This window comes from Amaranthus tricolor, chromosome 14, assembly GCF_026212465.1.
Source record: "Amaranthus tricolor cultivar Red isolate AtriRed21 chromosome 14, ASM2621246v1, whole genome shotgun sequence".
NCBI lineage: Eukaryota > Viridiplantae > Streptophyta > Magnoliopsida > Caryophyllales > Amaranthaceae > Amaranthus > Amaranthus tricolor.
Window position 1 is genome coordinate 19,725,665 of NC_080060.1, and position 20,114 is coordinate 19,745,778.

The 20,114-nt window shown below is 32.2% G+C and overlaps 1 protein-coding gene across 2 annotated transcripts; it reads right to left on the reverse strand.

Annotated features, from left to right (window-relative positions):
* Window positions 1-1,029: 1,029 nt before the first annotated feature.
* LOC130799500 (putative glucose-6-phosphate 1-epimerase) lies at window positions 1,030-6,120 on the reverse strand. Of its 2 annotated transcripts, none has more exons than XM_057662610.1 (8): window positions 5,268-6,120; window positions 4,718-4,792; window positions 4,262-4,318; window positions 3,976-4,139; window positions 3,343-3,477; window positions 2,950-3,052; window positions 2,490-2,589; window positions 1,030-1,627 (listed from the first exon to the last, which is right to left on the reverse strand). In XM_057662610.1, the coding sequence occupies exons 1-8, from the start codon at window positions 5,418-5,420 to the stop codon at window positions 1,458-1,460; spliced, it is 957 nt and encodes a 318-aa protein (XP_057518593.1). In that variant the 5' UTR covers window positions 5,421-6,120; the 3' UTR covers window positions 1,030-1,457. The 2 variants fall into 2 exon arrangements, with proteins under 2 accessions (XP_057518593.1, XP_057518592.1); XM_057662609.1 differs by having other exon boundaries at window positions 1,030-1,657.
* Between the last annotated feature and the right edge of the window lie 13,994 nt (window positions 6,121-20,114).

Consider the following 20,114-nt stretch of genomic DNA (forward strand, 5'->3'; position numbering starts at 1 on the left):
ATAGAAAGTTTTGAGCATGTTCAACAAGTTCGACCGCACAAGGCCCCGAAAAATTAAGGGCCTCAATATTAAATTACTTAGTATACGTTAGGTGTTTAAAGATACAAAATTTTTAAAAAATATCATAATTTTAAAAATTATACAGAGCCTTTATAAAATTTGTCAGTTTTTGCTCCGCCCCTCTTAAATTTTAAAGCACTATGTTCCTCGCTCTTATTCCTGGATTGTATTCTCCTCACTCTTATTCCTGGATTGTATTGTAACCTTAACTATATGCTTATCGCATTTATTTCCTAAAGACATATAATAATTTGTTAAATAATTGTCTTTACTTGAGATTTTTTGACAAGAAAAAAAGGTAAACTTGGTAACCAAATATTGATATTTGCATATTGCGAGGAAAATAAAAATTCTGTTCATTTCATGAAATTATGACTCTGAGAAATTACTCAAACGCAATTTTTTATGAGTAAAACATTACATGCACGCACGCACACACAGTGACACCATTTTAATTGGGTTGTGGCTTAATAATCACTTAATTTTAAAATGATGATTTTTTATAGTTTTAAAGTTATCACTTATAATTTTAAAGTGATCACTTATAATTTCAAAGTGATCACTTAGAGAATTGGGTTACTTATATGGAATCATCTCATGATGAGACGGTCTCATATAAGACGTGTCGTGATAATTAATTAAAGTAGTGGTACAACATATTAAAATTGTTTGTTTCTTAAATATCAAAATTAATTAAAAAAAGCAAGAGATAGTTACTAAGTAAGGCTTAATTTGACTTTAACAATTAATATGGTTCAATAAATGCACATTCTACCGTTCACTAATTAACTTCTACTTTGAAAACCTCTGATAGTAATTTAAAGTATAATCTATTGTATCTATACACTTTAAGAAAATAATATTTGTAATTTTTTGTAAATAATATTGGGTTTTTATACTAGTTTAATTACACAAACTAAAATACATGCTGTAATACTATAGACTTAAAAATAAATAAAGAATGGGAAGCAAAGCAAAAAGGTAATACATATACATACATTAAGTATAGTATCATACAAAGTGTACAAATTGATTAAACAGAAGTAAATATTTTAGGGATCAAACAAAATAACTAATATTTGATATACAATTGAAAATAAACATACCATCTTCAAACCTCAACAAAATTAAGTTAGTACCCCCAATTCTCCCCCCACCCACCTAAAAAAACCCTCGTCTTTTTCTATTGATTTTGGAACCTGCAGATAATGCATAGCAGTCAGAGTATATATAATACTTCTTTGATTTTTCAATTACATCCGTTTTTGATGAAAAAGATGTGATTGAAAACTAAAGGAAGTATATAAGTAGGTAAAATATTGCCATGAAAATATGAGCAATATTTGTAATAATTACGTAATAAATACTATAATTTATATAATTATTGTACTCCTTAGTTAACATGAAGATAGGACAGATAATTCCAACTGTGCACTCCATTCTTCTTCGGGCTTTAAGGTAATGGGCTTCTCAATTGCGGCCCCATCTACACATAACATTTTTTTGTATTCATCATCACCAAGATCTTGTAACGCCTTTGCTTTTTTCTCCCATGGATTCCACACAGCTGTCAGATCATTATGCAGCTTGTCACATACTAATATGTAGGAGACCAGGGTTAGCCTTGAGATTTATAAAGCTTGGGGTGAAATATTAATTATGGGCCTCAAGGTCCCCAACTACTAAATATTCTATTATGGGTCATTGACTATTAACTAAGTGTATGGGCCCGGGGCACAAGCCCTTATTGCCCCCTCATAATAGGGCCGGCCCTGTAGTTAACAAGTTAAAAAACATGCATGCTAAAATTAATACTCGACATAATAATCTGATTTGAATTATTCAATCAAAAATATCCATATTTGATGATTCAAACTTTAAAGTCATGAAAATCTAACATCTTTTTGGCCTTTTGGGGAAAGATACCATTTGTGAGTCACCAGTGGCCGGAGCTGGTTAATCGAACTGGGCCGGACCAGATACAATTTTAATTCGGGCAGAACAGATCTAATTCCATTTAGCTCGATTTTGTATTCCATTTGATCGACCCGTCTATATATAATATTGTCATATGACCCGGTCCGATCTGACCCTATTCTTTACATTAAGGCCCGATAAAACCTGACCTGTTGATGGCCCACCCCAATCAACACCTCCTATCACCAGTATACTTATGCTAGCCATGTTCAATGCAATACATTTATGATCATCAAAAATTACTGTGAATAGGTTAAAATAATGGATCAACAATTAAAAAGACAGTGATTTTGTATTTGAGAAAATAAGTATTTAGTGATTTAAGGAATCAAATTTAATCAATAAAAAATAAAATTGATTTATTCGTTCAATAAGAAATGTTTAGCCTTTAAAAAAAGATAAATTGAAATGAGGAAAATAAAAAATGTGTGTGGATGGATATATACACTTACCTACATCAGGAAGGCCTTGTTTTCTAATCTGAAATGTTCTTTTACTTCCATGATCAAAAAGCGCAACTACGTCAGACGAGCTTAGGTATATTCGATCAACCTGTTCAAATACACATTTTAATGAATAATCCATCCATATCAAGAGATTAAAATATGATATAAATATCATTCTTTTATAATAATTAGCTAATTCCTTATAATTGGTATTTATAAAAATAAAAAATGGTGTATTTTATAGACTTTAGTTATAGTTATGTTATAGACTAAGTTAAATTTTAGAATATAGGTCTGAGAAAATCAAATAAGAACTATGTAAGGTAACTCACAGATAAATTCAAAAAAATTTAATTTTAAAATCAATTGGTGGTAAAAAAAATTTACTTCCCAAGTCTATAAAGTATATTCTCTTCTTTAATGTAAGACAACCCACAAATAATAAATAATGGACACTTTAACGCACCTCTGATTCAAATGTTAAGGCATCTCCTTGTTCAGTAAATCGTTTTCTATCTTGCAAACAGTCAAGATAGTCTAGGGTTTCTAATCCCTCTACTCGAACTTCACTGTTGTACAATATAACATGAATTAATTAAAATCATAGTATTAGTACAATTTTTGTATGTTTTGATAATAATTTTGAATTTAATAGAATATATCTTTTAAAATAGGTAAATTTTATAACATTTTAGAGAAAATTGTATATAAAATTCCAAATAGTTATCAATTTTATTGTTTAAACCTATACGACTAGTGCATATGTTAGAAAAATCGATATAATAAACTAATTTGATAGAATAAAGTAAAAAAGATATAGTTTATATATAATAATAGTATTATTTCCCAACAACTTTACCTGATATCTGAGATAGCAAAATATGTACGAAATGCAAAAGAGAAACCGAAGGGTTTTCCATTAATATTCTTAACACGAGATCTCAGAATAAGATGACCTTCTTCTGTTAGTATAACTCTGAGTCGAATTTCAAATCTGAAAAATAGAATATAACATTTAATAATTAGACTTACTCTTAATTTAAGATTAATTTTATTTATCTCTCTTAATGGATCCAAAGATTTATAATTTTAAATTTAAAATTATAACAAACTATAGTAAAATGACATATTAATTCGCACACTTTATTTAACTAAAATAGCAGATATTGCTTGCTCTTATTTAGGGACAATCAGAATTAAGTGAACTTTTTATTATTACATGTTCAAGGTAACGATATTTCACACTGAACCCTATATTTATAATAAAGTTAGAATAAATTAACGTAATATAACTTATTAAATCTTTACATTTATTTATATGAAGTTGGTGATTACCGATGATATTTGATATCAAAGACAATTAAAATCAACCTTTATATTATTTCACTGTATAATTAAATATCTTCGGTTTCTAACTATTGTTGAGTAATAGACTAGATGGGAGTCAGTTAATGATAACAGGACAATTATAAAACATAGTTAGTAATATTACCTGTTAGACCACACTTTATAATCTACGTCAGATGGTTTTAACACCAAATCGACGGAAGCATGACCATTGAATCCATTAATTCGCGGTGATGGAGGCTGTTTGTCAATTGACCACGTTCTATTTCTTGCAAATCCATGCTGTTCTAATAAGCCTCGGCTTCCAAACTTCAGATTTTTATGATACAAAAATTAATACCAATTAGTTACTTAATATTTAATGTAATTGAGAAAAAAACTTTAATTGAGATTTTGATTTTAAAACACTAAGGAAAATGTGAATTTATTACCTGAGGAAAACATATGGGAATCCCTCCCCGGATAGCATGCGGCGGCTTAAACGTTGCCTGAATTGAGTTAAAATTTAAGAATTATATGAAGTAAAAACTCAAGAATGTTTGAGAACGTAAATGAAGGATAATAATAATGATATATTTGAAAGAGTAAATTGTGAAAAAATAATTAATCAAAATGAATTTTAAGTTTAAGGATTACCAAATCATTTAGAGTATTTTATTTAGTTAATTATCTTTAAAGCAATAATAGACCATTTCTAAATACCTCTAAATTTGAAAGCAACCCTTTAACTTAAATCATGACCAACATCTTTAAAATTTGTACAATAAGTAACTATTTATTTCTTTGTTGACTTATTAAAAACCTAAAGATGTTGTTGGGAAGCTTCCTAATTTATTAAATTAATTACAAGCTCGATAAAATAATTGAATAGGAATGGGATAGTATACCTTGCTGCTCATAAATAACAATTCTTCTCCTTGTTCATTCTTCCATGAAAGAACTTGGCCCCCATACAAGCTTATCTACATATCAAAAGGACAAAACATATATACCAAATTAATAAAATATATAGCATATCATAAATCAATGATACAACTATAAGAAATAAACTAGACATACTTATCCAATTTACTCAAATTGCTACATTTTTCTATTTTATAGAAAGCTTTTTCCTTTGAGTAACTATCTGAACGAAACGAGATATATAATATGCATTAGACGCAATTCACTTGAAGAGATAAAACATTGGACTTGGTCCATGATCAACTAGACCCGGTCTAAAAAATGAAATACGTCTTCACGTATTTTAAATCTTTGAAATTAATTTATATACTTATTATTAAATTTTAGAACTCGAAGAAACATGTCTAGTAATACAATAACAACAAAACGGATTGGGAAACAGTTGGTCATATAGTGATCGATAATAAATAATAGAGTATATAATAAGTCAATAGTTGAGATTTCAAAATATGTTTGCTCTATCAATAAGCTTACCCGAGCAGAAGCTCCTTTAGTGTTTCGTAGGATGACTTGTACTATCTGACCTTTGTCGTCCTTGATTTCTTCGTATGATCCATCTTTTGAATCTAATGGAGTTGCCTCACAATTAGTCATGTTTTTACCCACAACCAATAGAGATAAAACCATAAAGATTTCTTTGTATATATAGACCTTTTTCTTGGTCAACTAGCTTGAATTTTCTTAGTTCACCCACCAAAATATAGACTATGAACAATGAACAAGACTAAAAAATATGGTAGATTTCCCACAAAGGAGCAAGAACAAAGAAAAACCAAAGACTTGCACAAGAAAGAAGGGATAACCCCAAGAGCCAAGGATTTGAATAAAAAGAGAAGCCGCCAATTATTTTTACAAAAATAATTTAAAATAGTTGGGAATAAAATTTAAGGAAAACAAGGACTTTCAACTACCACATTAACTAACTTTTACTCCAACTTGGCAAAACTTGAACAAGAAAAAAGAGAATAAAAAACAAACTCTCTTTTTTCACTTCCTGACTAAAAATACAGGAGTATTTCAACGCCTTAAATACAGGTTAGAAAATACAAATATCAAAACCTTAATCTCAATATATCTCAATATATGTGGTCGACTGCATAATAAATGAAATACAAACCGAAAAAAATCTAAAATAGAAACAAAAATAATTGGTGAACAGATGGCAAGAAGATGGGATATTATGTACAAAAATAAAAGAGCCCCAACAAGGATCACAAATAGTTGAGCAAGAGCTTGATGGAAGCAAGACTCTTACGCAAAGTATTGTCCACACAAAGGAAATTTTGAGAATGAAAGGGGAGAGTAAGTTTGGTGACATGAAAGAGATTTATGGATGGAAACCCAAGAAGGGTCAAGAACTCCTATCACTGCGTATGCATTGGCCATTACTTTTTTTAGTTTTGTTTTTTTATGTGTTGACATGGCTTTTTCATGTACGTAATTCATAATTATACAGTAATTTAGAAATTGAGTACACCTAAGGGTTAACATACAAAATTTTTTTGTACATTTAAAAAAAGTTTGACTTTAATTAAAAGATTATTACAATTTTTGTCTTTTTGAATTTGTAACAATACGAGTTTGAGGTGGTTTAGCCATGTGTAGAGAAAGACTTCTGACGCCCTTGGAAGAAAGATAGAAACCATCATAGTAGAGGGTAAAAGGAGTCCAGGAAGACCTAAGAGAAGGTGGAATGAGCAAATAAAAGTTGACTTGCATTTGTTAAACTCTCTGAGGACATAACTAGGGATAGGGGTAGTTGAAGGCACCTTATCCACGTTTTAGACTACTGATTTTCTTTCGCAAACTGGTTGGTGTTCTTGTTCTCTGGCTTTTACATTATTATTATTATTATTATTATTATTATTATTATTATTATTATTATTATTATTATTATTATTATTATTATTATTATTATTGTTTTTATATGTGAATGAAAATATGTGGATTAAAATTTAAGTGTTGGAGTCATTTCTAATTATTCTATGTTTATAAAAGATAGTTTCATTTGAAAATAACCTAGAAAAATAGATAGTTTCATTTGGAAATAATATAGAATTAACTCAAATTTAATGTTCTACAATTTAAAAAAAATTTAATTTGGATTTAAACGTATTCTGCCATTAAATAAAAAGTAGTTAAAGTTGTAGATTTAAAAATAATTTCTTAAATATTGTCATTCATTTTTCATTTATGATTTTATAGTTAAAATTTATAATTTAAGATAAAATGCATGTTTCCAAATACAATTTTTTTTAAAAATGTGTTAAATCCTAAAGGATAGAAGGGCGGACTAAAAGAGTGAAAAAAATGCGTGTTGGGAAAAATTAGTCAAGTGAAATTTTAATAGACATGTCTTAATCCCTACTCCTCTTCCCAAATTCCACCACCTCCAATGCATATACAGAACAAAATCATCTAAATTAAATTGTACAATGTAGTGTTAATTGTTGAAATGAGAGCTAGATTAGAGTCTAAGTTTAATGATCATACACTCATATCATCAAAATCGAAGGTACTAAGTACCTTGATGAACAATTTCTACTTTCAATGAAATTAACAATGTTTGGAGGAAATAAAATATGTAAACAATAAACACAAGTATTTACGAGGATCACCCAATGTAGGCTACGTCGTCGAAGGTGTGTAGTGTCTTTGTTTATAGCGTCCCTATCAATTTGCCCACGACGCACTCCTCACTCTGATACTGATTGAAATTAAAGCTACAAGAGGTTTATCAAATGAAAACCAAGATAATAAACAACAAAGAAACAATAGAAAAGATGAACACAATGATATATGAGGTATCTTAGATATCTCTCCCTCAACAATGGTTTTATTTATAACTGGATTCAACAATACGATGTACAATAACCCCCCACTATATTGAGAACAACCTCTCAATATACAAATACTAATACAATGATAGAAAGATTTTATGGTCAACACCTTAGCCCCTTACTTGTGTATTAGCCCTCGCTAGAATTGTGTTGTTGTGTGTTGTATTTTCTATGAATGATGTATGCCCTTTATTTAGGAGGTATACATCATTCTAGAACACACACATTAACTCTATATTAATAAAAATAACTCTTAAAATAAACATAGCAATAAAAAGAAGTCTTGCAACCTTTTTAATTTCCCAAACATATCATAAACTAACCGTTAAAACATCCTAGGCAAGTGCTCAAACGAGTCTACCTGTTCCTGGAACAAGCATTGAGTTCAAAGATCTTCTATTTTGCTACCCATGATGTTGCTCGAACGAGCACCCTCTCTGCTGAAACAAGCAACCTTGCTGCACCATATTCATTCTTCTATTCCGAATTGCGTTTTTCGAGCAACTATATTCCCATGCCTTGCCTCGTTCAAGGCATGGTTCAAACCCTTTAGTTTAGCCTCACTCGCTCCTCCAAATCGATCACCTCATTAACCATTCCAGACATTAGAACATCGCAACTTGACGCATCAATATCTTCCTTCACGAAAGTACATGATAATGCAAGTTTGACCAAAGTATACGATAATGCATGTTTGATTATATGTTCAAAGTTAATGTTATTGTTAAGAATTTTGGTACTCTTGCTTTAACATCAAAAACAACATACATAAAAGCTTGTTATCCTTTTTTTTTTGTTTCATTAAATTTCTCATGTTATACAACTATATTACATTATAAGAACAATACTAAGTAACTAGTTTATTCATGTTGATTATCTATCCTTTACATTAATGTTTAGTGTTTTTCTGGTTTAACATCTAATTTGGGAGTTTATTTTCTGGAAAACCATCTTTCATTCAATCATAAGTTTCTGATTTATACAAGTGCAATCCATAGCTGTACCACTATCAAATAACTGCTATTAAGTAACCAACAAATACTATGTAACTGCTAAACTAACCCTAATTCAAGTATACTGGACAGTTTATTTCATATTCTAACACTCCCCCTCAAGTTGGGTCGTCACGTCACCAACACCCAACTTGCGTAAAACTCCTTCAAAGAACTGAGATCCAACTGCCTTTGTGAGAATATCCGCTAGTTGATCCTTTGACTTGACATGTGGAAGTTTGATCACTTGTGCTTCTAGTTTCTCTTTTATAAAATGTCTGTCAACTTCTACATGTTTTGTGCGATCGTGTTGAACTGGATTTTCTGAAATGTTGATCGCCGCTTGATTATCACAGTATAGCTCACAACTCCTCGTAGGGGTAAATCCCAGTTCAGTTAGTAACTTTCTCAGCCATAGAACTTCTGCAATTCCCTTTGCTACACCTCTGAATTCAGCTTCCGCACTGGACATAGCAACCACCTTTTGTTTCTTGCTCCTCAACGTGACTAGATTTCCTCCTAATAGCGTAAAGTAGCCCGATGTTGACTTCCTATCGTCTCTGTCTCCTGCCCAGTCAGCGTCTGTATGTGCCACAAGATCAAGGTTACCATTCTTCTTATATAAGATTCCCTTTCCAGGGCATCCTCTAAGGTACTTGAGAATCCTATAGACTGCGTCCATGTGCTGAGCCTGCGGTTTGTGCATGAATCGGCTAACTACTCCTATTGCGTATGCAATATCAGGCCTAGTGTGATCTAGGTAGATTAACTTCCCTAGCATGCGTTGATACTGCATTCGATCAGCCAGTTTCCCTCCTTCAATCATCTGAAGTCCATGGTTCATCATTATTGGTGTCTCAACGGGCTTGCAGTCCAGCATCCCTGTTTCAGCTAACAGGTCTAAAACATACTTCCTCTGGGATATGAAGATTCCCTTGTTTGATCTGAGAACTTCAATTCCTAGAAAGTATTTCAGTCTGCCAAGATCTTTCATCTCGAATTCTTGGAATAGTTTCTCCTTTAGATTGATTATTTCTTCTTTGTCATTCCCTGTAATGATCATGTCATCAACATATATTATCAGACATGTTAATCTCCTTCCTCTTCGTCTGAGAAACAAGGTGTGATCTGAGTTGCTTTGACGGTAACCAAATCTTTTCATCGCAGAGGTGAATCTTCCAAACCATGCTCTAGGTGACTGTTTAAACCCATACAACGCTTTCCTCAACCCGCACCCCTCATTTTCTGAGAATCCTGACGTAAACCCTGGTGGGGCTTCCATGTACACTTCCTCTTGTAGTTCTCCATGTAGGAACGCATTTTTCACGTTAAATTGATGAAGAGGCCAGTCTAAGTTTGCTGCAATGCTGAATAGAGCTCGAATTGTGTCGAGCTTAGCAACTGGAGAGAAAGTTTCTGAGTAATCAAATCCATACGTCTGAGTGTACCCTTTTGCCACGAGTCAAGCTTTGTATCTTTCAATTGTGCCATCTGAATTGTACTTGATTGTGAATACCCATTTACACCCGAAAATTTTCTTTCTACTCGGTAAGGTGCACTTTTCCCATGTGCCATTCTTCTTGAGAGCTTTGATTTCTTCCTCCATAGCTTTTCTGCAATGAGCGAAAGTTAGTGCTTCTTTGACCGTGGTCGGGCTTTTGGTTGTATCTAGGACTGTCTTGAATGCTAAGGCACTCCGTGACAAATTTCCTGTGTCAGACTTCTCTACGAGATATCTCGAACGTTTTGCTTCATACTCTGGATCATATCTCCTTAGAGGAACTCCTTGAGTGGAACGAGGGGGTAAAACATATGATTCACTTTCAACATCCTGATTATCATGATTCCCTGTTTCAATTGTATCTGCGACAATTTCCTCATTCAAACTATCAACAGCCACATTTTCATCATTTAAAGTGTCAACAATCACATTTTCATTATTAGTGTCTTCTGGAGCATTACTATCAAGATTTGCATGACTCACCTGATGACCAGACAGGATTGAGAGTGGTAGAGGAGTGGACAAAATATCTTGGTGAGGTGACTCTGTAGCATCGTCTACTTGATCTTTTTGGTCTAGGTTGGACAACCACAGAGTGACTAACCATCTGAGATCGTCATTTTTCTTCTCCCCCTGACATCGAAGATGGTGGTAGTAGTATTCATGCTCAACGAATTCGCAATCCATGGTGGTGTAGATTTTCCTAGTTAAAGGGTCATAACACCGGTAACCCTTCTGATTCCTACCATATCTAATAAGAACACAGACCCATAGTTGATCATTCGATCCATAGACTCATAGTTGATCACAGATTTCACCAAGTATTACAAGAACTGATTATAAAATAAAGTTAGATTAATCATATACAAACAATAATTATATAATTAATGGTTGAAAGGATTAACCATCCAATAAGTCTCAGCAATTAATTAGATCATAGACTCGTAGTTGAGCAAATTTAATCCATCACGTATCACAAAAATTAATCATTAAACAAAGTTAGATTAATTAAAAAAAAACAATTTTAATTAACAACAGAATAGATTGATTTTCTAATAACAACTTAACTAAACCTATCTAAACCGATGAATAAAGTTTTGATCAACAACTATTTAAATACTATTTAATATACAATCACATTGGCGCGATATTTAAGTAACAAGTACAAATAAGACTCACCATTAACTTAATCCAAAAAAGCATACTCAAAAGCCGTTGGACAACAAAAATTCAAATGCACATATCGAAGTATAATGAGTTACATAATAATCATTTACAAAAGCTCGATAAATATTTTTATTGCTAGTAGAATTCTCAAATAACTACATATTTGAAAGTTATTGTTATAAAATAAGGTATAGTAAAACAATATATATATATATATATATATATATATATATATATATATATATATATATATATATATATATATATATATATATATATATATATATATATGTATGTATGTATGTATGTATGTATGTATGTATGTATGTATATATATATATATATATATATATATATATATATATATATATATATATATATATATTTATATATATTATATACTTCTTTTGTTCTGAAATACTCAATATATTTCCGTTATTGATGCTATTTATTGTTTAAGCTTATTTATATACTACGGCTAATGTGTAAGAAAAAATATAGTCATTGGGGATCTTATTTGAATCGTTTAATTGCATACTATCATAATATTAATTTTTAATAATTTTTAAACGTATATAATTTAATATATAAATGATCAAAACAACGCATTGGATTGCGTAAAAAGTCAAATGTAACAAGTATAAAGGAATGGTAGAAGTATATATAGTCAAGTATAAAGGAGGATAAAAAATCCGAATCCGATAAAACTCGGATGTGGAGGTGAATAAAGAGTCCAATTTTTATTCGAAATATAGTCAAAGCATGCACAATCTAATCCAAATCTGATCTATTATCATCCCTGTACTTTGATGCTATCTCGTTTATAGATTTACCACAGATAACAACATCAACGGAATATATGTTTGAGGTGTACGGTCCATATCATTCTTACAAAATGTATTGTCATCTCAATTAAATGGGATTATAGAATGTCCTTTGAGGCAAATAATTAGAGTTTAAATACTGATGGAACAACTCTTATTCAAACTGATCATCATTTAATTCTCTAGAGTAATTAGGAAAAAACAAATAAGAGAACATAACATTAATATTTAAAACTTTATATCATTTGGTTACAATTAAACAGTTGGTCTTGGATCAGACGGCCTCATAATGAGATCGTTAATTTGTGTCTGCTCAATTCGCGCTTGTAATAACCTGGATATTTTTTTATTTTTAGGAAAATTTGCAATTTCGATTTTAAAGGTATTTATTTTGACTTTAAAGGTATCAATTTTCAATATTGATACCTTTAAAGTCAAAATTAATAAATGTCTAAAAAATTAAAATATTATTACACGTACAAATTGGATCGACCCAAATTGACGGTCTCATAATGAGACCGTCTCGTCCAAAAATTAAATAAGTATATGAGGTGTTGATGATGAATCATTTGTTTGCCCCTAATTGAAAAGATTGGGAGATTGTCATGAAAGGAACAATAATGACGTCATAATGAGATCTTTCTCGGATCATACAAGAGAAATAAATTCTTTGCTACATCAATTGTAAGTTGAATTTAATTTAATATATGATTACTTTTTTAACAGTAAAAACAGAAAATATATTTTTTCCAAGCAATACTATTATTACCAAAACAATTTTTACCCACTAATTATCACAATTTGATACGTTTATATCTTCTATATAATACACTAATAAGAATCAATTTGATCACATATCATGTTTAGGTTAAATATTTCCTACCCAAAATTCTTTCTGATGTAGGGAATAAAATGACAAATTTTGATTGATTCTATATATATACAAAAGATTCTGATACGTTAAATACAGAAAATTAATTATTTAACTATATCAATTATTTCATATATTTTTTATCAATTATATCAAAACTTAGGGAAAGCATTTAGTAAAATATACATGAATTCTCCATTTCTCTATACAAGGTTATGAATTTGATTTTTTACCTAGCACTCACTTTCGCTCAGAATTATCGTGTTTTAGTAGCACGAAAGACATTGTCAAGAACTTGTATAGCATCATGCGGAGACTATAATCTCCGACCAAAAATATAGTCTTGAAGATTATGCGTATCAACCTTAGCAGCAACTTTGATGGTTTCCTGAATTTGTTTAATGTCCCTGGCAATATGAATGCATAGCAAAACTGAATGTGTCCAACATTTTGTTATCTTCTAAGAATTATGTTTTGTATTAGGTTGTGTATTGTAAATTAAATGTATAATGATAACACTCTTTTGTAATTATTATTGACCTATTATGGCTTATACTGTTATGCTTATTGTTATCGGCTTAATAAAATTTGGTTCTTTTTGGATTACAATATGTAATTTGCTTGTGGTTTTCCTTAAATATTGTAAAGCTTCAGTACTTTATGTTGTTTGATTGTTGGTAGTTTGTTATAGATTCCATGGAGAGTAATAAAATGTGCAGTAGTCGTACCTCTTTGCCATTTACTTTGTCATGCTTTAAAGTAGGAATGACTCTAATGCTTGTAAGTTTTATGGTTTTCAAGATGATCAGATTTTCCATGAAAGAGGTCGTCTGAAGTTTTTTTTTTTTTTTTTTTTTTTTTTTTTTTTTTTTTTTTGCTGTTTTACTATGTTTCATGTTCTTGATGTTATTTTTTTCCTGCTATACAACCTGGAAGTGGAACTAAAATATGGCAGTTGTCAATGAAAAAAGTTCCATGTATTAAATTGAGTAAATGATATCTTTGAGAAACTATTTTTCCCTCAAAAGAAACTCTGAATTCTCAAATGGAATCTACTCTAAATATCTTGTTCTAAGCTTGTAATACTTTGAGGACTCTCATCCTTGTTTATAACATTCTGGCCCCTATATGTGTGGTTCGTTATGAGAACAATATCTTAGGAAAGCGTTATGGAACACGTTGATGCAAGAATCTTATTGCTTTTGTGTAAACACCTTATGTTGATATTACCCTTAAAATATTAATTAGCAGTATAGTGCATTTCTTAATGAAACCTCACTGCTTCATAATGTTGCTTAGATATTCATCATTGAGTTTATTGTTCAGATGAGAATATGTAGGTTGTGGAGGATTTTTTGGAAGCGCAGGGATCAACTTCGTAAATGGTTTTGGTGAATATAGATGCTCACATTTTAACAGCACCTATCTCATCCCCTGAGCATAACACTAAAATTGTGCAACTGCATACACCTCAGTTTCACTTAGGATCAGGTAAAGCTAATGGGTTTCATGAAGAGGATGTGGAGGTTACTGTGACTAAGACTACATGGGATTCTCATTACCTTAGTGATATAGAGGTGTCTTCCATTAAACAGGTTCCGTCATTGCACCTTCTGAAAATGACAACGCTGCTTTACATCTGGGCCTTTCTAATAGTGTTAAGAACATACTTGTGAAAATCAAGAAAGTGATGGGAAAAGATATCCAAGTTTAAGAAGTATGCCATGGTGAAGAAACTAACAAAAATATGAGGTCGGATCGTGTGAAGAAAATGGAGAATTTACTCATCGAGAGATCAGACATTCAGTAATATGTGTGTTCCATAAGCATCATGGAGTTTGGGTTTTATACTTTTATAGTGCTAGCGGAAGGTGGAATTACATGTTTTAAAGTTGTTAGAGAATCTATGAGCCTTATTGTCTCAGAAGAATCGACCGATGCGCATTGTTTCCATGCTATGGTTGCGGATTTTGGCTTCTATGTTGCGCATATTAAATCATATTACTAAATGAAACTCTTGTGATTACACAAATACAACAGGAATTCAAAAGGAAAGGAAGGAACATAGCGTAGTATCTGCATCTCCAAAAAAAAGCTATAAATATGGTAGAACTTAGACAAAAGATTGGATTTTTTAGTAGAAATTTCCATTAAAGAATCCAGCTAAGTGCTGCTTCATGACAATACTCCACAACATCATAAAAAATACAAACAACGATTCTTCTTTCTTCTGTTGCTTTATCCTTGCATGGCATGTGATTAACACCTCACGTGAGATGAAGCAAAAATGAAAACCGGGGAGCACACTGGTAAAGGAACTATAGGAAATACTTTCACACCTATTCATAATGTATCGGTTTGCATATTGCAACAGTGAGCCAAGCGCACTAAATTCACCGGTCAAAACATTTTGCAACAGTGTTGGGATAAATTTTGTTGCAAGCATATCAAATAAAAGTGAAGATCCTAAACATTGGTCCGGCAGTTCACCCACGAGAATTAAAACAAATCTCAACTTAAATAAGGCATATGTTCCCAAATAAAGATTCTTATGTTGTTTTCTTATTGTTTTGGCAAGTCTTCTTCAACGCTGCATAAATTTTAGGTAGACTTTAAGATCAAGGTTTCTTTGTCACTGATTCTACATGACCTATGTCGGCTACTTCTCTCGAATGTGTGAAGTGCGGGTATATGAAAATGTATACTATATTATCATACAAATGGACGAAGATATGTTGAAATTGGAGTAGGTTACTTGTGATTGTTTCAGAAAGATGTGATGATTTGAGTCAGTTGGTTGTATGTGTCCTTTAGATTAGAGTGTGACATTTCGAATCTATACATTTGTTTTTGATTGGTGCTACGAGATTGAGTCTTTTAGATTATAGCGTTCATGGTTAGTTTGGTACATTGTGTAAGTTGCATACATGTGGTTCTTTAATCCTTTCCTTACATTTACTGCTTCACAGTGCTTCTTACAGTTTTTCTGTTGCATATGTAATGCTTTCTAGGTAAGGTGCGAGTTGAGCTTCGGAAACACATGTTTATTGTTTAAGTCGTATTCTTTAATTGCCTTCATTCTCCTCATTTCATTTTGCTTCTTAATTGTGTTCTTTTCTTTTAGAGATTAAATTTTTTCGTGGGGGATCATTATTGGGTAACTTGGGGTTCCACGTGCATTCAAAGCAGTAAATGAAAAATCCAATAATCGGAAACAAACAACAATAAAATAGAGAACAAAGAACAAATAAACAATAAACACTGGCATATTATAAACCATAAAACAATTAAGAACAACAATATATATAAAAAGTTTGCAAAGCATGAAAGCTTTGATTTAAATATGTGTTCTGAAAACTTACGTATTATGCTACAATGACTGTTTTTCCCAAAAAACAATTGACATTGCGATAAATGTAAAACGAGTCGTAACTTTACAAGGTACTGCGTCTGTGATCGCAACATACCATTACTGCAGTTGTGAGGTTGAAAATTAAAAACAGAAAATGCTAAATCGATCTCCTGACTATGAAGATGTATCAGAATCATCTTCTATGATCACAATTTGTAGTGCCACTTGTTCACGTGATCTTCATTCTCGTAACTTAGCGTTCCTGATTCTTTGTGATTTCCTTGGCACATGTTCTAAAACTGGTTCAAGTATGAGTTTCTCCTCCACATCGAGTTTGTCACAAAACTGAGCAAAATATTCTGGACGAAACCAATTAGGCGTCAACTGCAAAAACATATCAAAGCAATTAGAAGTATTGACGCTTGTAACAATAATATTCTATTAGCCTAACTACCATTAAGTGGCTTCCACGGGTGGGGTTTGGGGTCAAGCATATGCAACCTTACTTTTATTAAGGATAATGCTAGACTTGATTTGCAGATGTCTTCTGGAGCATCGCCGAGGAATCATTTAATAAAGTAAAGAACGAGTCTACCACAATCAACATCATTTTTCTGTTGGGGAACCTGAAAAGGGGTTGCCTTTTAATAAGAGTAGCATCAGATTGAAGAGAAGATAACATGATATGAATAGCATACTACTAAAATTCATGTGAACAATCTAGACCTAAATAATACTTTGCACACTGAAATGGCTCCACCAGTTCTAAGAAAATTGTCACATACCAGAACGATAGGGTTCTCTCAATGGACATGACCATATATGAAGATGGAGCTTTATGTGTTCTTTTAATCTATTCTATTTTCCCTTGGATTCGAAAGATTGAAAGAAAGTGTCTAACTTTATATATATTGCTACCGTGGGTGTATGTGTTCAAGGTGCCTATTAACAAGGAGAGTTAATGGTTGTGAACTACTCTAATTGTGTTTTAATATATGGATGAGCTTTGTAGTGGTCTTTACAGGTTATTAAATAATAGTGTGGTGTTGTGTATCGACAATCAACTTGGAATTTTTAGAGGCTATTCAATAGAAAATAGTTGAATGATGAAAAAATTGCATCAAAGAACATAATAATATCGACACTTTTATTTCATCTGCTCACTGCAAAATTATCATCCTTATAGAAGTATAAGATGGAGCCTTAGCAAAACATGGAAGCACATTCAAACATAATCAGATTTAGAAATAGCTTATAAAACATTGACATGTGGCACCAATAAAGGAATACAATATATATCATCTTTAGATTCAAAACGACGGTGGGCTTGAAATATATCGTAAACAAACCTACAAATAAAAAGTTAAACAAAACCATTTATCCACATAAACTAGATTTTTTTCCTCAAAACAGTAATGAAAACAGGTCTTATCAATACCATTTCTCTAAACTTTACTTATCATGCCATACATCCCATCCTATTCTTAGATTATGATTTTGTTCACTCATTTCTCGAGTGTTGAAATCACATGTAAAATATATCACCCGTCTTTTATTGATAGGTCGTTTATGTACTACCAAACAATTCCTAATATGCAACTAGTATAGCAGCAGTTAGGGTCGAATCCACAGGGAACAATATAGTAAATGATTATTTTTCGGCTACCAATTGATCCGAAGTCACACACAAATTTGGAGATTATGTCTAAACTAACTAAATGACTAGAATACAAACAATTAAATTGGCAAAGTAAATCAATGATACTAAAACATCTAGGGATAAATTTCCCCACTAGCATGATATGATGACAATGAGATCCTACCAGCCCTACAACAATCATAACCAAGTTCAATAGGATGAATACACCATTAAAGATACTAATTAGTCCTTTCGAAGACTACTAGCTTCACTACCATACTATCAAACCTATTTTCATGGAATCAAGTATAGTAATGACATTAAGCACAGTATTCTATAAGATCCAACAATCAAATCTATCTATTCTCATGAAGATTATCAAGCCCTTGATCTAAAAGGCAATTCATTCAACTCTAACTTTCTTTAGCAATTGAATGAATCGTTAACCGCAATTTCCAAAATTTCTATTGAAAATACATGAGTTAACTAGCATAAGAAACCAAGCATGAACAAGGATTATGCATAACAAAAAGGGATTGGGATTCAATAATTCATCATCAAAATCATTGCTAGGGTTCCATCTAACCCTAGATTAAGAAACTACTCACACATATCTATTGCAACAAAACAAGAATTAATTAAAGAAAACATGATTAAAAGTAATAAGGAAAGGATAAGGAATTAATACTTGAAGTTGAATACCAAAGGATGAATGAAGTTACAAAGTTTTTCTCCCAAAAGTGAAGAGTTAATAGTATCTGAAAAACAGAGAAGAAAATGTCGCTTGCCCCCTTGTTACATTCCTCATCATAAAATAAAAATCGTGCGGAAAAACGGTTATTAAAGCAGGACCGGATCGGGTTTCTGGAAGACCGGACCGGGTCCGTGTGCTGGGTGTTTTCCAGAGAGCAGAAATCGCAGGACCCGACCGGGTTTAAGAAAGTCCGGACCGGGTCCGTAAGCTGAACATTCATGCAAGTGATTATTGACAGACCCGACCGGGTTTAGAGTATACCCGACCGGGTCCTGGGCTTGGAGGCTTACATTCCTATTTCTTAATTGAAATCGCTCGGGTATGAAAATACACGCCCGGGCCCATCATCTTGTGCTTACTTTTCTTCATTAGAACACGGCAAAAGTATGAACGAGACCCAACGGGGCTAAAAGCATATCCGAATGGAGCCGTGAGCTCACAAAAGTGCCGTAGTGCGGTATCGAACTCTGCCAAATCTCGAAGCACGCATTCTAATGCTCAAAAGTGATCCGCTTCCACTACAAGAGTGGTGTAAAATGGCCTGAAATAATCAAAGACACACAAAAACTCCAACCAAGCGTAAAACCACATGGAAAATGCGAAATCACACATCAGAATGCCAGAAAATGCAAGGGAAAGGAGCATAAAAATATAATACAAAGTGCATACATCAAACTCCCCCAAGCCGAACCCTTGCTTGTCCCCAAGCAAATGGACCATCAAAGAAAAGTGGAGATCATATAGGTCAACAAAGTTCTTCCCCAAAAGTTTTCGAAATTCATTTAAAAGCAACATCAAACGACTCGGCATTTAGGCGTACTCAACATCAATCCGGAATATCATAGCGCAATCAGGCTTTCACGATTCATCCAAAAGGTAATCAGTTAAGGCCATCGTAAACACATCATAAATCAAATGAGGAGGTACTAACGGGGCAACTCACCACTTCATCGTCGATGAGTTTAAGACTCATTATACACACCGAAGTAGTAAAAATGACTACTTCTATTCCCCAGTAGTGTTTCCCTCCCAATTCTCACACTCATGTGTTTAGAAGGATAAAAAGATCTCTCCAATGCAAAACAACATTTCAAAGACTTTCACTTTAACCTTGCTATCCTTCTCCTTCGAAATAGACTTCAACTACCAAGAGAATCAAATCAAGCTAATAATGGGAGTAACGTTGGCTAAGGTTATTGGTCGTGCTAAAAATATGAGACCTAGTAGGGACAATAGGGAGTGAAGACTCTTTTCCCGCAACTACACACACTTCGAGCATGAACATCATACAGCCAATCGTAAATGAACTTAACCAATGAAATTTCGAGCTTCTAGAGGAATAAGATATAACCCCTTTTTAATTGAATTTATAACTACAAAT

Bases quoted from the DNA above. Each gene is read 5' to 3' on its own strand.
- LOC130799500 (XM_057662609.1), bottom strand. From the start codon at position 5,420: ATGGTTTTATCTCTATTGGTTGTGGGTAAAAACATGACTAATTGTGAG. The intron at 4,140-4,261 runs GTAATAAATTCA...AAAAATCTGAAG, and splicing joins TTCCCATATGTTTTCCTCAG to TTTGGAAGCCGAGGCTTATT. The intron at 3,053-3,342 runs GTAAAGTTGTTG...ATTGTACAACAG, and splicing joins TTTGCTATCTCAGATATCAG to TGAAGTTCGAGTAGAGGGAT.